Source organism: Lepisosteus platostomus, chromosome 4 (assembly GCF_059453375.1).
Source record: "Lepisosteus platostomus isolate fLepPlt1 chromosome 4, fLepPlt1.hap1, whole genome shotgun sequence".
Classification (NCBI taxonomy): domain Eukaryota; kingdom Metazoa; phylum Chordata; class Actinopteri; order Semionotiformes; family Lepisosteidae; genus Lepisosteus; species Lepisosteus platostomus.
Genome location: NC_142614.1, coordinates 45,922,804 through 45,937,917, shown reverse-complemented (window position 1 = coordinate 45,937,917; position 15,114 = coordinate 45,922,804). Strand labels below are relative to the sequence as shown.

The following is a 15,114-nucleotide window of genomic DNA, read 5'->3' as shown; positions in this document are numbered from 1 at the left end:
GCTGAGCTAATTACATTCTTTCAAGCATTTCCCCGAGACGTTAAATTATTCCGAATCTGAAAATAAATAAATAAAGGTCTCAGAAGAAAGCTATGAAAGACCAATGTGCATATATAAATAAATACGAGTGCAGAGTAATTTATAATGCATATGGTAAGGTGAAACATAATATGAGCATTCGATCAGTGGCTACACGCACGACTGTGTGCAATTTAGTATGAATGCTTTAGTTCTAGTTTATGTAACTTACAGGGTTCCGCCCAACTCAGCAACAGCAAAGGCAAGGACATGTATAATGTGACATATTGAAAATGATTTTATTTATTCATTTACATTAAATTGATATAAACTCGTCCAGGAAACCAAAGTATAAGTGTTAAGTATAAGTTCAAACATTTAAGAAACCCAGTTTCAATAATAAGCACAGACAATAAGTTAGAACATATCACAAATAGACCAGAAGATAACAAGAATGCTTTATCTACACAAAACATCCTATATAACAGGTTATGTAAAGTTTCTTTTTCTTCTGTTATAAATATTATATCCCCAGTGTTTTAACCTGGCCAGCACATGCAGACAAAGCCGTTTCCTTTAAAATTATCTTATTTTAACTATATGTTTTCTTCATCTTCTCAGTATTCTTTTTTATTTATTTAATTTTTCTTGCTGTACAAACTTCCAGGGTTTTAAAATACACACGTGCACTGCGCATGCCTTTAGCCCGTCTTTGCATGCAGTGCAGGTGGCATTTGAAAATTATTTTCACAGAGCCTCGAGTTTTGACCAAACAGAATCCGTACTCAGCTCCTAATGTGAAGAACTGTCGATAAATATCGAATTAAACTGATAGTTGTCCCCATCTGTGTAGCGGTCATTTATGAATGCAGGCACAGCAACGGATGGTCAAAACTCCAATGCGCTATGATTGATAAATACATATAAATAAACACGTGAAGTCAGGTCTAAAAAAGCCAAAATAGAAAACATTTTAACCAGGCTTAGCCAGAAGTTTGTAGTTATTTCTTACATTAAATGTCCACTTTTTCTTTGCCCCTTCGCACAAGTATTTCTGCTCAGGGGTTTGTGTACTCGTATGTTGTACACAGTCTCCTTTTCTTACTTGATTTCATATCCTGAGTAGACTTCCTGGTGTGTTACTTAGGTGACGGGGATTTTAATACAGAAAAAGAAAAAAGGTTGTGGGCCTCTTCGATCGTTATTATTAAGTGAAACTCATTGAGACTGTGTGCTCGAGTGCTTTGCGGCGCAGGGAAGCGATGCTGGTCCCTCTCCAGACGTCACTATCCGGAGAGCTACAGAGCTGGGGTGAACCGGTCACGTTAGTGGGACCGGAGAGAGAGGCGGGCACCATGCCAGGAAATGCGGGCTGGTAGAGGTGTGACTGAAGTCCGGAGCCGTTAGAGGCCGCGGACAAGCTGTTGGACAGGCTCATGGAATTGGGAGGGGGACCAGCTCCAAGGCTGCACTGGGACAAAGACTGAGCCATGGCCTGCTGCCGGCCCAGAGCGGGCGGGAGTTGCAGCTGAGACACGCCGGGCATTCCGGCTGCAGCCCAGCGGGTATCGTTGGCATGAAATGAACAGAGGCTGTCGCCCATTGCGGCTGCAGCGGCTGCAGCAGAGGGAAACTGTGGCAGGCCGTGGGTTGGTAGTAACGTACCAGGGGCTCGAAAAACGTTAGTGGTCTTCTTGCGCTTCTTCCACTTCGCGCGTCGGTTCTGAAACCAAACCTGGGGTTGAAAAGAAAATAAAGTCTAATTATTGAATAGAAGGGCATTAATGGGCATGAAATATTTTTGTAAAAGCCTTTCCAAGGTATAGATTATTATCGTGCGATTAAACAGTGCTACTGTTATTTTTCTGTCATAATGTTTTAGGTAATTAAAAAACAGTCTTACTACAGTACGTCTATTACGTACAGTAGTAATACAGTATGTAAGTCGACTAGATACATATAATGTATAATACTATTCTTAATCCGAATTAGGTAACAGATCGAAGTCTGTGAACATTAATTTTCCAAACTCTAAATTGGTTATATACTGTATGTTCTTCCTTTAAGGGAATAAAACGCGTTTATGTCAAAATTAAATCAAGATATAGAAATTAATCATATTTCAATATGCACTTGTGATATAGACACTTTTTAGGCACCAAATTAGATCTATAACAGTTTAGCAAAATGGACAACATAGACGAACAAAGATCAAATATGACATAAAAGTCATCGAAGGTACTCTTCCTAGAATGAAGAATATCTCACTACATAAACTTTAGACGTCGGCTTATTCTTTTTACAGTAATTATTTGATTCGTGGGCTGTAAATAAAAATCAAATAAATTGAAGTTTTTAATAGCAGATTTAAAAAGAAGTGTACATGGGTAAAAAACATCTTTGTTTTTTGTTTTATTTTTTAATCTTTCGCGTAGTTCTAATTACCGAATACTATTTTTTAAATTTTTATTTCAGCCTGATCATAAAGGTTAGTTTTTTTAATTGTTATAAGAAAAACAATTAAGTATTTGTAATACCGATGTGTAGTGGAAATCTAATATATAAAAATTAAATAAATAGTTGCAATCTTGATATATGTTTTGTTATAGTCAATGGCAGATGTTATAAAATGCTATTATCAATATTCAGAATTACCAACATTCTGGGTTTTAGAAACCAAGATTTCCAGTCAATTTAAAGAAATTCTACTCGAATTGCTGTGATTTAAAAAATAAATAAAACAAAAACATTAAAGTCCTTATGTAACGTATTAGCAGTATCAGACGTACTTTGGTAGTGAACAGTGAGACCAATACCTCAAGGAATTTTAACAAAATACGTCATCTTACCCTATATGTACGCTGTGTATTATGCGTGTATACTGTACATATGTGAGTGAATATATAGGCCTTTATATATCTATACAGATATAACCTATTTGTCTCAAAGGCTGTAAATGATATTGAGTGTTAAATTTCTGCTGGGGTCCTTGAGGTTTATAAAGATCTCACTGCAATCCGGCTGATGATTAATGTGAAGATTTGGTAGGAAATCTGGGGCGCTGTATTAAAACTCAAATCTCAGGTTCACTCGGAGCAGCCATCCGTGAAATCCCGACCAAATTCATTACACTTTAATAGTGCTAGGGGGGAAAGAAAATGCAATTTCTCATTCCATTAAAAAACTAGAATATACTTTCAACTTGTCCGCTATTAAGACGTGGTAGGTGACAAAACCATTGGAAAGGAGCGCACTATGTTGACCACTCAGCTGCAAAACAATTTTATTTTTGTCATAAAATATTATTCAGCAAAGATATCTACGTAGACAGTATTTCGCTTATTTTATTTTTATGTAAATAAAATATTGAAAGCTAATTAATCCGTGCTAGAGACTAATGATTATGCTTATTATATTGCATATAATTTCGCAATTTGCATGATTTTCACATTGCGGGTTAATAAGCCATCCCCTGTTATAAATAATTCTGAAATTGGTTGATAATAATGGGCCTGGTTTTATTATACTACCTTGAAAAAGCTATACATACATAATGAACTGAAATATATCAGATAAGAATAAAAGTATGTGTGGAATAGGTATGTAGGACCTTCATTAAATGCCTATATTCTCCTAAAAATGAATCTATTGCATGAGTTAATTTAGCAGGCTTTAAAAAGCAACAGCGCGCCAATCAGATCTATGAACCATTATAATTTAAATAACGACTAGAACAGCCATCTACTACTAATGGGGAAGACGCCGAGAATTACGCACTAAAGAGTTTAATTTATTCCGGAATATTTTCAGTCGAATATTTTTTTGCGAGCCAGTTAATATGATTTCAATATATAAATAGATTTTTTTTCAGACTGTTTATGTCGAAAAGCAATAACTGTGAGAAAGCCCGTTTAACAGTTTAATTAAATAATTTTACAAATGATAATTTTTTTCTTTCTTTTCTTCTTTATATTATCATTATTATTGCTGTTGTTGGTCATAATATAGGCCCATTAATCTTAACAATATATTAGAAGTACGGAAGTAGTAACAGTAATATTTAATATTGTATTTATAATTTAATAAAATTCACAACACCAATATAATTTTCAATTTAAACGTAATTGCACATATTTGTTCAAATATGATAATACAGTAGGTACTCAAATAAAAACAAATTTGTTTTAATCTTTATTGTGTGAATATTAACGTATATGCATTAATCCTATGTTTGTCTATAAAGGAACGAATTAAAAAAAACGTCCTTCAAAAAACAATTCTGTAATTAACTGTTATCGGGCAATTAATAACTGGCCTTGACAACAGAAGAAGAAGGTACAGCAATAGTATTACTATTTATTTAATCGAGTAGTGTTCAGAGCAATACTCGTAGCCACGTAGTAGTGGAAGAAGCAGCAGCTGTAGTTGTAGTTTTTATTATTATTATTATTATTATTATTATTATTATTATTATTATTATTAATAATAATAATAATAATAATAATAATAATAATAATAATAATAATAATAATAATAATGCTTTCCGAAACCTCAGTTAACTGTTTTGCGCGAACAGCGGGAAACTTAAACAGTTTCAGCACCTTGGATAGCTCTATCACTTAACCTGATTGCTGGAAATAAATCGCTTTCCTTTCATTGAAGGAAAACAGACGGAAAACTAACATTTGACTCACGGAGAACCATATCAAGAGTCAACCAATATTTCTCTCTCTCTCGTTTACACAAACGCTGACAGGCTAATAAAACACATTAATGTATTAAAAACTTGAAAACTATTAAGACTCCAGAAATATCCTAAGTGTGACCGGGGATTGACCGTTACCCAGATACGTACTGTAGGGCCTTGGCAATCAAATGCATTCACGTAAAATATTGTTATAATTGGGTGTTTGATTTAAGGAATATTTAAGAAACAAATTACATGTTTTTATTCTCTATAAATTGTTATTGCTTTGTATATATAGCTAATTGGTGAAAGAAAGAAGCGTCTTGACGAACGCGTTTTTTTCTTCATCGTAAAATTCAAAAATATATCCCAATAGTTCATTGTATATGGCATCAATCTAATATATTTCTCCGTCTGTTTTTTCCCTTCTTTCCTTTTTTTCCTTAGTAGTAAAATTATATTTCCGTGTCTCGCAGCTGAAGATGAAAAAATCGTAGACTAATTTTGATATTGTCTTCAGCGGTGCTTAAATCTGTATATTGATATTGATTAAAAGTTAAATGTATTAAACAGCAGCATATTTTAGTTATCTTTCAGGATGTATTCGGTTGTGTAGCGTAAGAAGTCGGCAGCATTTTTGTAATTACGGAATTATATTTTTAGCACAACACATGTACAGTACAGCATGATGATTAAATTCTTGCAAACTGGCCTTACCTGTACGCGCGACTCTGTCAGACCGATTCTCAGTGCCAATTCTTCTCTCATAAAGATGTCTGGGTAATGGGTTTTTGCGAAGCTTCTCTCCAGTTCGTTAAGCTGGGCCGGAGTAAAACGGGTCCGGTGACGTTTCTGTTTCTGTTGGCTTTGTTGCCCACCTGACTGGTTCGGGTTCTGCTGTTGTTGCTTTTCCTGGTCTTTTGTGTTGACCTGGACACCGGAGGGGTTGGATCCAGTATTGTTGATGTCGTCTCCAGGGAGGAGAGTCGTCCCTTCTACAGTGTCCGAGCCCGGGGCTAGATCTCCAGGATGTCCGGGGTCCGATCCCCCGGCTCCCAGCCTACACTTCAATGCCTCCCTGTGTCCCAGAAGCTCCGCCGCTGCGTCCTTCATCCCTACAAAATAATATATCATGAAATAAGTCAGTTGGAGTAAAAGGATAGTTAAAACTTTCTTTCCTACAAAATGAAGCATTCACATTTGATTTCTTTTTATCAATAAAAACATAAGTTAGGTCATCAATCAATTATTAGTTTAAGTCATAAAACGGTAAATTACAAATAACTGTATATTACAGCAAAAAGCTACAAATCAACAATATTTGATTAGTTATAATATCCATGCACCTAAAACCAACAACAAAACATTTTTAATTTTCTTTACGAGCAAACTATTCTCCAGTGCGTATCGCTTACAATGTCTCGTTCTTTTTTACATTAATTTTATATAACACAAAATATTAGATCTAAAAATAGCATAATCTCATAATAGCATATTCTTAATTCTATTGGATCACAGCGCTATATTTGAAAACGGTTTTAAATCAAATTATGATGTAATATAAAAATAATTGCTTTTAAAGAGAATTAACTCATTTAAATCATATTAGCTAAAATAAGGAACAAATTGTCAATTTCTCTGCTTGATTTTGTTAGATTAGAAGTTCCTCCAGCTTACAGTAGAGTTGAAGACCGGAGTTTGGTGACGATAACTCACCGAGGCGAGCATCCAGGAGGTCGGCGTGCGATAGCATTGCGCACCGCTCCAGGGTGAAACGCTTTCCAAAAAAAATTCTACAACTTTAAACTATTTAAAAAATATATATAGCCTAAATGAAAGAAAATTCGGTTTGTGGTTAAAAAGGAGGTCCCTTGCATTATAATGTCCTTTAGAGGGACTGGGAGGCGCTTAATAGTTGAATGAACCCATGAGCTTCTCCAAATGAGAACCAATCAGAATTGAAGCTTGAAAATGTCAGCTCCGCGAAGCTCTGCGGCCAACCACTCACATTCACAACCAAGCTACATTTACAAGTCTATTTCTCCTCATTTTCAAATCTGATTTATTAGCTATCAGGCTCAAATTATACCCTTTAAAATGACCTGATCTAATTTCTATAATGGCTACAAACCAAACTTAATAAACTGGGTATTTCTGGAATATTTGTTCAAATATACTTTATTTGAAGTGTTATTGTTCTTAAGATGGCTCTGTTCGCAGCCCGGATCTGATTTGCTCAACTTATTAGGCAATTTCAATATAAACATACCATCCCTATCACTCTACGGGCTTTAAATTACAGTCGTATAAAACCTTAGTGTTTTTAAGGAGAAGGAAGAAAAAACATAATGGCAGAGTCCAGTGTAAAACTGATTCAGACGCAAATCTTAAGAAACTGCTTTAGTCAAGAGTGAATGCCTGACTTCTGTTTATTCCTTATCCTGTCAAACATTATATACAGTATTTTCTAGGAAGTGCACTTTCTACCTGCATTTATTATATACATTTTGTGTTGTTTGTGCTCCAAGCGTGAGAACAAATAGCAATTGCATTGTTTTCAGATTTCACCATGAATATTTCACCCCTGTTGTAACATTTTAAGTGCGGTCTTCCACAAGCGAAGTGAACCATCTCTAATGTTCTGATTTCTCAGAGCCAGCCAACAACAAAGTTTAGATTAGTAATATATTCCTAACCAGAGTAATTTTCAAGATCATTAGGCATTTATGTAATTAGTGCCAAATCTATAAGCTTTTATTACGATTATTAGAGCAAAATCAGTATAAATTTGTACTAATTTACTACTGTTTAGACTTGGCTGTCAAGCGGGGGATTCTTATTGTAAATGATATCTGAGGAAATTAAGTGCAAAATTCGGTGGAAATTCTGAAGTGGGGTTGAACATGCGGTTTAGAAGTCCTTTTTTAAAACATACATTTGTGTGATTAATGTCTTGAGATGAGGCTTGGGATATAAACAAACATCAAAAAGCAAAAGGCTGCAGACGGCAATTACAGACCTATTCTTTCAAACGAACCGTATTGATTTTTAATCAAAATTGACTCAATTAAGATTATTTATTTTGTTCTAACAGTGCAAAACACAAAGAGATTTCTTATGAGCTATGCGGTAAATAATACCCTGCAAACACCGTAATTGGCAAGTTACACATTGACTCTTGCCATAAAGACACACACAGAAAAACTGAAAAATAAAACGCTTTTGGCAGATGCCGGTGTTGGGGTTTATAAAAGCGCTTTACATTTCAGGGTGAATAATGGCTTTAGAATCACACAAAGGATGCGTCCGAGCGAGAACTTTGGCATTTTTGTTCTTTTCTTTTTTCTATCCTAGGTTACATGGGTTCATCTCATCTTTTATTTTCGGCAATCTGGTGACATGACCAGGATCGCTCAGAACACTGTACGGGGGTTAGACTCCATAACCACTGATACAGCGGAGCTACTTGTGTTGTGTTTAAAACTGGTAATAATCCCGGATTCAACTTTGAGACATAGTTGTGGTTCGTACGTCCCGTAAACTGAGGATACGTCCCGGAAACTTGGATGAAGTACCGGATCCGACAGAGAGCAAAATACAAGGTCTCGGGGTCTGTGGTGGTATTTTTTATGTCATGCTTTTATATTATATAACGTGGGTCTATTATACGATACGTACGCTGTGATATAATATCGTTTAAATACAATATATGTTTGTTTAAAATAAAACAAATCTAAAACAAATCTCGAATCGTTACTCCAATGTATAGGACTATAGAAATGATTCTGGTGCTGAAATAGACTTAGCTCGGGTTTAAAATAATGGATTAAACTGTGTTGGCTATCTAAAGTTCTTTATATATTAATTTTCGCTATATACTGTAAGTGTGCAATCGCTTTCTCAAGAAAGGTTCTAAACGCGTACGGCAATATGGAACCGAAGAAGAACAATAAGGATAATGTGAAATCATCGCATTATTTAATCTTTGCTGCTTTCGCAGAACGACACTATCGTGTGGTGATTGATAGCGCGCTTCGTTTTACGACTTTTCAATTGCTCATCGCTTTTATAGCTGTATAAACAAACTGAATCATTCCTTTTGAAGCTCCAGGCCATATTTAACTGGGTGAGGAGGCAGTCGACAAGGACGATTGTACTTCTAAACCTGGAATGATTTAAATAACTAACGATCAAAACGACGACGACGACGACAACAACAACAACAATAATATTAATAAAATAATAATAATCCTTAAAATTGATTATATTTGCTTGAGAGTATTTATCTATTTGAATCATGAGCACAGCAAACGGTGTCATTATATTTAATGATACATTTATTGGTGCGTAATATAATCATTTTAATCTAATTTTGGTGTTATTGATGCTTCGTTCGGAGGATCGGAGGTCATCATCAGCTTTTCCACCAGGTAGCATCTTCATAATGTCCCGAAAAGCCCAGTTTAAGGATTTTCTATGACGGATCAAGTGATTTTTTCCTAATAAATAGGTTTTAGATTGTTGCACACAGATAGAAGTGGAACAAAGGAAACTACCCGAAAACATATTGGCCGCCTCTAATACAATTTATTTAGTCAGTTTACTTCTTCTAAAATTTATAGATTGAATTTCTGTACACCAATACCTGCCGAAGGACTAAGCACTGGGATTTCAAGCTTTATTTGCGGGACGTGAAATAAAGCAAACAATTTTATTAAATGGATTTGCTCGCAAATGCATAACCTTTCTTCCACACTGCAGTATTGCATTACTGCATATGTAGGCCGAGAATATGCTTGATCTATTCTAAGACTTTGGAATCATGTCTTGAATTAATAGTTTACAGATGTTATAACACATTATCGGCATATATGATATTATTATTATTATTATTATTATTATTATTATTATTATTATTATTATTATTATTAGTGTCATACTGACGTAAACCTTCATGTCAGTGGCAGCACAGGTCATCTTCACGGTCACTATATTTAAACATTTTGTTATGACTGCACTGTCCATCTATTACCTGAAAGCACATCGTTACTGGTGCTGTAACAAGGAATCTATCCCTGAAGCACAGGACGCGAGGTTGGACTATTCCCTGAACTGGGCGCCAGTCCATCTCAGGGTATTGAAGATAAAAAGGGAATTCTGGAGCGTAAAAACTGGTTCACATACATTTAAAATATTGAACATGTTACTAGCGTAATAAAATTGAGATCAAGCGTAAAAATGAACAAACTCTACTCCCTTTTGCGCTTTATCTGTTTCTGATGTTACCTTAATAATATATACGGTTATATAATTATTTTCCACCTTGATCGGGCTAACCGGTTTCAATCATTTCAAAATTACACAACATCTAAAGCAATTTAGTCAAGTAAATCCTAGGATATAGGGTTTACGATATTTATTGTACAGTACTGTATATACTAATCAAGTAAAGAAAAGTGTGTTTTAAGTTACTTTAACACTAAGCTTATACGTTTTTATTGACATCACTGTATTGTATTTCAGTAAATATGATTTTTTTAAATTATTATTATTCAAGTAGCAGTTGAGCTAGAAGCAGTAATATTTGTATAGTAATAGTGTAAGAGGAAGTGTAGTTTTAGAATTACGATTAATGATGACTGCTGTCGTTTTTGTAATAACACTGACTATGATGATCAATTCATTTATCATTTTTTTAAGTTAAATATCGCACAGATTTCGGCAATTGTATTGTATTAGCCTACATGAAGTTGTGTTCGCATATGTGTCTGTGGATTTGTGCACACTAAACATTTTAATAACTTTAACCCTAGTTTCTAATAAAGTTAACAAAGAGAAAGATATACATATATTCAATCCCATAAGAAACGTTATTTCGTTACATAATGTTATTGTTATTGTTTACTTTATATTAATGAAATAAATGATAATTTTGTGTTTCTTGCTGAGATTAAAAACATGTAGATTTCCCTGAAATTTCCATTAAATAGCAAAGTATTTCCTTCGGTCGAGATTTATTCCGTTACATTTTAATAAAATTTATTTATGCATTTATTTATTTTTCCTTGAGCGAAAACAACAATTTCGTGCAAAATGGGAGCGAAAGTAAGCAGAGGTGCAATTCCGTAGTTTTACCAATGAACAAACTTAAACTTTGATTTTAGACTAATGTACAAAGCGAAAATGTTGTTGGAGGCATCCATTCCAATAAATGAAAAGGTTGTAATTGGGGGTATAAAGGGAAAAAAAAGTCGAGTCACATCTCTTTCTAAGCAGATATACTGATAATAAGACCACATCAATCTTATCTAGCAAATAAATAAAAATAGACAAACAAATTCGCCCCCTACAAGTTAATGTGGTGTATCTGAGTGGAAAGTAGATATTTTCACGCATTCTGGAGATGAGGAGTGACTTTTAATAAAATCACAAGAAAAACAAATGTAATTCTGTAAGCAATTTCAGAGATCAACCATTTCCCCCTTCTCTTTTTTTTCTTTTCTATTTAGTATTCAAAATCTGTCCACACTGGGACTTAGAAAAATCCAGGAATATGACTGTCACTCATTGAGCGCCCTTCGATCCACCTTTTCTTATCATTTCGGGGGGCAATTGTATAGAGGTAATATGGCTTATTTTACAAGGATGATTTTTGTTGACTTTTTTTTTTCGAGCTTGCAAGTGAATCTAATTCATGGGCGTCTATATTCACTCAATTAGAGAAATCTAAAGAGAAAATCGATCTTCCATCTGCAGAAATGCCAGCTTAACAAATTAGATTCTTGTTTCGTGCAGGTGATTTGGTGACAGTCGGGGAATTAGAAGTAATAAGTTGTTGTGTTTGAGCCCCCGAGAAGAAAGGAAAACGGCGCGCCTTGACTGTAGCTCGAGCTCTATCAGGTGCGTCCTCCTCCGGCCAGACATTCAGGTAGCACCCGCCGTCGCATCTCATGCTTTAATTAGTGCTGCTGCCCTCCGTGTGGACTCGATTAAACCGTGATTTATCCGAAAGAAATATAATTATGGTTCCAAATAAAATAATCAGCATTGAAGAGCGATTTCCTTAATGAGATGGAGCGGTTGTATGTCACGGAGTAACGGGGTCTCATTAAAAGGTGGTAATGAGACTTTAGGGTGAATGCGACAATTATTGAAATCTATAAGATAAGGATGAAATCATATTTAACCTAAATTCGTGTTACAAAGCAGACCATGTGTTCTAAAAGATACATAACCAGACAATCTCTGTTTAATAATTGGTATTGTTTAATTAATCACACACATACATATAGTTGCTGGGCGAAATTCCTGTCCTAAATTTTGTCACAGAATTACTATAACATAATTATATACTTATATACCACTTAAATTAAAAATGTATGGACATTTCTAAAACAAATTTCCTGCTGTTAATGTCTACTGTCTTTATTCATGACACCTTACTCAAAACAGCTTAAAGGTACGGCATTTACATTTTTTCTCATTACATTTTAAAAGACCCCCCCCCCCCCAAAAAAAAAAAAAAACCAAACAAACAAACAAAAAAAACAAACAAACTAAACAAAACAGAAAAAATACAAAAAAGATTGTAGGACACCTTTGTAACATGAATGCCAAACAGTTCACATTATGAAGTCTTTAACCTAATACTGCAAACCGTACATTGTGTAGCTGTAATAAAGGGTTACAGTAGCGCAAGAAACATGAAACAATAATTAAACTGGAAAAGACAGGTTACTTTACATACTTTAGGAATTAAGTTTAAATGACCATAAATTGAGCTTATAGGACCAAGATGCTTATTTACCACAGCGTTTAATGTATTATTATGTGATTTAATACCTAATCCAAATATATTTAAATTATGAGGAAAATGCAATAATTCATGCTTAATATACTGTACTTCTAAAACTTTCATACCATTCGGGAACCATTAAATTACACTTGCACTACACACATTTGGTAACTATATTTCACTTTATTTCTCTCAAATACTCCCAATTGTTTTCCACGCTTTTTGACATTCCCGAACATTCGTGGACTTGGGGGTCTCGCACAGCTATGCAATACTATGTTAAAGATTGAAGAATTCTAATTAAATCCTTCAAGCGGACGTCTATAGCTAAATTAATTTTGATAAAATAAAAGTATTACCGATTCCACAAGATTTAGTACCATAGTTTCCATTGTATCATGAGAGCAACGAATCGACCTCTTACATTCGTTACGTACAACCTGTACATTACGTTACGTTCTGATGAAGTGCATTCATGGTTGTCTACATGTAGATGAAAAGGGCAGGGGAATAATTTCTAACGCAGGAAATAAGATGTTTTTGTGCTCCCTAAATATATGTTGGTTTCAATCGAAAAGCCATATCGTAGATCAGGGTTGTACAGCACGGTGCACCATTTTACAACATTCCACAATTCTGCTTCGACCATTATTTAAATTATTTAAATGGGATTGTAGCGGTAACACAACAACAGCTTTCGTAATTCTGACCTGCTGCACCAAGTGGACTGATTGTAAGGATACAAAGTGAATAGCCATAGTCTAATAAAGGTTCTAGGTACAACGTATATAATCTAGAATGTATGAATGTATGTAATGTGTCCTTCTAAAAATTAGATCATTTTTGTTCTAGTCTATACTGTAAAGTTGCAGGGACGATGTGTGTTATGGTTAATACCAGTTTCTTGGTGGGTTTCTCCATAAAGCTCAGGGACAGCGTAGCAGTATGGATCACACCATCAGTGAGAACCTTGCGACTTCACAAAAGGGCCAGACCCTCTTGTGAAGCGAGCTACTACGTTTTTGTCCTACTTGTGTTGCCTTGATGCAATGCAACTGCTTTCCAGCAGAGGCCACCCCAACCACACTCTCCTCGTTACCAGCCCTATGGCCAGACAGGTATATACACTCCTACATAGGAGATACACTCTTCTGCTCAGCGTGCTCAGCAGGTGTAAGGAAAAGAGTCTCTTGGTAAAACGCCTGTAAGCTCCTTTTGTTGGCAAAACCTTATTATGTGTAACTGCAAATCATTGCATGGGTAATGTGAGGTTGAAAGGTTTCAGTTAGGCAATGTTTTACTATTTTGCATGTCACACGTCACTGTGATAGCTTCTACCAGTGGTGATCTTGAATAAAGATCACGCTACTAGCATAAGGCTGCTATGAGGCAGAACAAGTGCTGCACATTGACAAGCATCATTAAGAATGATCCCAAAGCAGGGAGATGCAGTGAAAATGATTTGGAGAGACATGCAAAATGGTGACTCGACACATCTTTTATGGTGTCGTACAGTAGGACATATTAATGGAAAGGCCAGTCACATGAATGTCTTCACCCAGACTGTGTTCCAAAGCTATCAAATATTGCTACCTTCCAATGTGGTTGTGCACATACTCTTGTGCTCATGCTTTCTTTACCAAGAGCAGCGAACACTAAGGCTTGTTGGCATAACTTGTCTCCTCACGTCAAATTAAACACCTTTGAGAAAACAAAATAAGACTACAAATCTACCCACCTTAGACTATGATCTATTAACTATATACCAGATATAGCTAGTATAAGCTATTTGTGGAGTGCTAAGATAGCCATGACATTCACTGGTGAATACATTTGATCAACATGTTCATGCTTAAATGACTTATTTTGTTATGGCAACAAACATCTCTCAATTGCATATGAAACACAGGACACAATATTGTTTTTTTTTTGTCAAATTAGGGCAGCAGCGACATGTTAATAGTGGTTAGTTCTGATAACAGCTTTTAGGTCTTGGGGTTTGATTCTCGACTGGGGCTCCTATTTTGTAAGATTTATGTGTTGCTGTGCTTGTAGGGATTTTCACTGAATGCTCAATTTACCTCTCACCTCCCAAAGACCTGAAGGCTAGGTTATCTGGTGTCTCTAAACCTTTCCTGTATGTGTGCTCGCCTGCACTGAGATGGACTGGGTCCCCACCTTCTCCTCTGTGCTTTCATGATAGGCTCTTATCAACAAAAGGTGACTCACTTTGTGAAAATGTATGGAAGGAATTTCAAATGTTTTTACAAATTGAAGCACGTCATATATTCAGATTAAATTCGGTTCAGATGACAATGGACAACAATATATAAATTTTTCAAATGAAATTATCCAAGACCTTGAATATAATAATGATAAAATGAGATGTTATTTCAGACAGTGAGGGATTATGAATTTTACAGACATTAAACACATCAACAATGTGTTCCCCAATTTTTTAATGCAAGACATCATTCAACAATGAGATCAAGATAAATAAATGCTGTGTTGACAAAAAACAAAGGAAGTGGTATTCATGGTACACCAAGCTAAAAACAGTGAACGGATAAGTATGCACATACTGTATGTACTTTGGGTACCTAATTTCAAAGCA

General features: G+C 35.2%; 1 protein-coding gene across 2 annotated transcripts; it reads right to left on the bottom strand.

The window, feature by feature from the left end:
- Positions 1-293: 293 nt before the first annotated feature.
- Positions 294-6,583, bottom strand: otpa (orthopedia homeobox a). 2 transcript variants are annotated; one of them, XM_088629615.1, is made up of 3 exons: positions 6,383-6,583; positions 5,423-5,820; positions 294-1,753 (listed from the first exon to the last, which is right to left on the bottom strand). In XM_088629615.1, exons 1-3 carry the CDS (start codon positions 6,456-6,458, stop codon positions 1,226-1,228), a joined length of 1,002 nt encoding a protein of 333 aa, XP_088485741.1. In that variant the 5' UTR covers positions 6,459-6,583; the 3' UTR covers positions 294-1,225. The 2 variants fall into 2 exon arrangements, with proteins under 2 accessions (XP_088485741.1, XP_088485742.1); XM_088629616.1 differs by having other exon boundaries at positions 6,422-6,581.
- Positions 6,584-15,114: the final 8,531 nt, after the last annotated feature.

Bases quoted from the DNA above. Each gene is read 5' to 3' on its own strand.
- otpa (XM_088629615.1), bottom strand. From the start codon at position 6,458: ATGCTATCGCACGCCGACCTCCTGGATGCTCGCCTCGGTGAGTTATCG. The intron at 5,821-6,382 runs GTAAGCTGGAGG...ATTATTTTGTAG, and splicing joins CTCCGGTCTTCAACTCTACT to GGATGAAGGACGCAGCGGCG. The intron at 1,754-5,422 runs GTAAGGCCAGTT...TTTCAACCCCAG, and splicing joins TGACAGAGTCGCGCGTACAG to GTTTGGTTTCAGAACCGACG.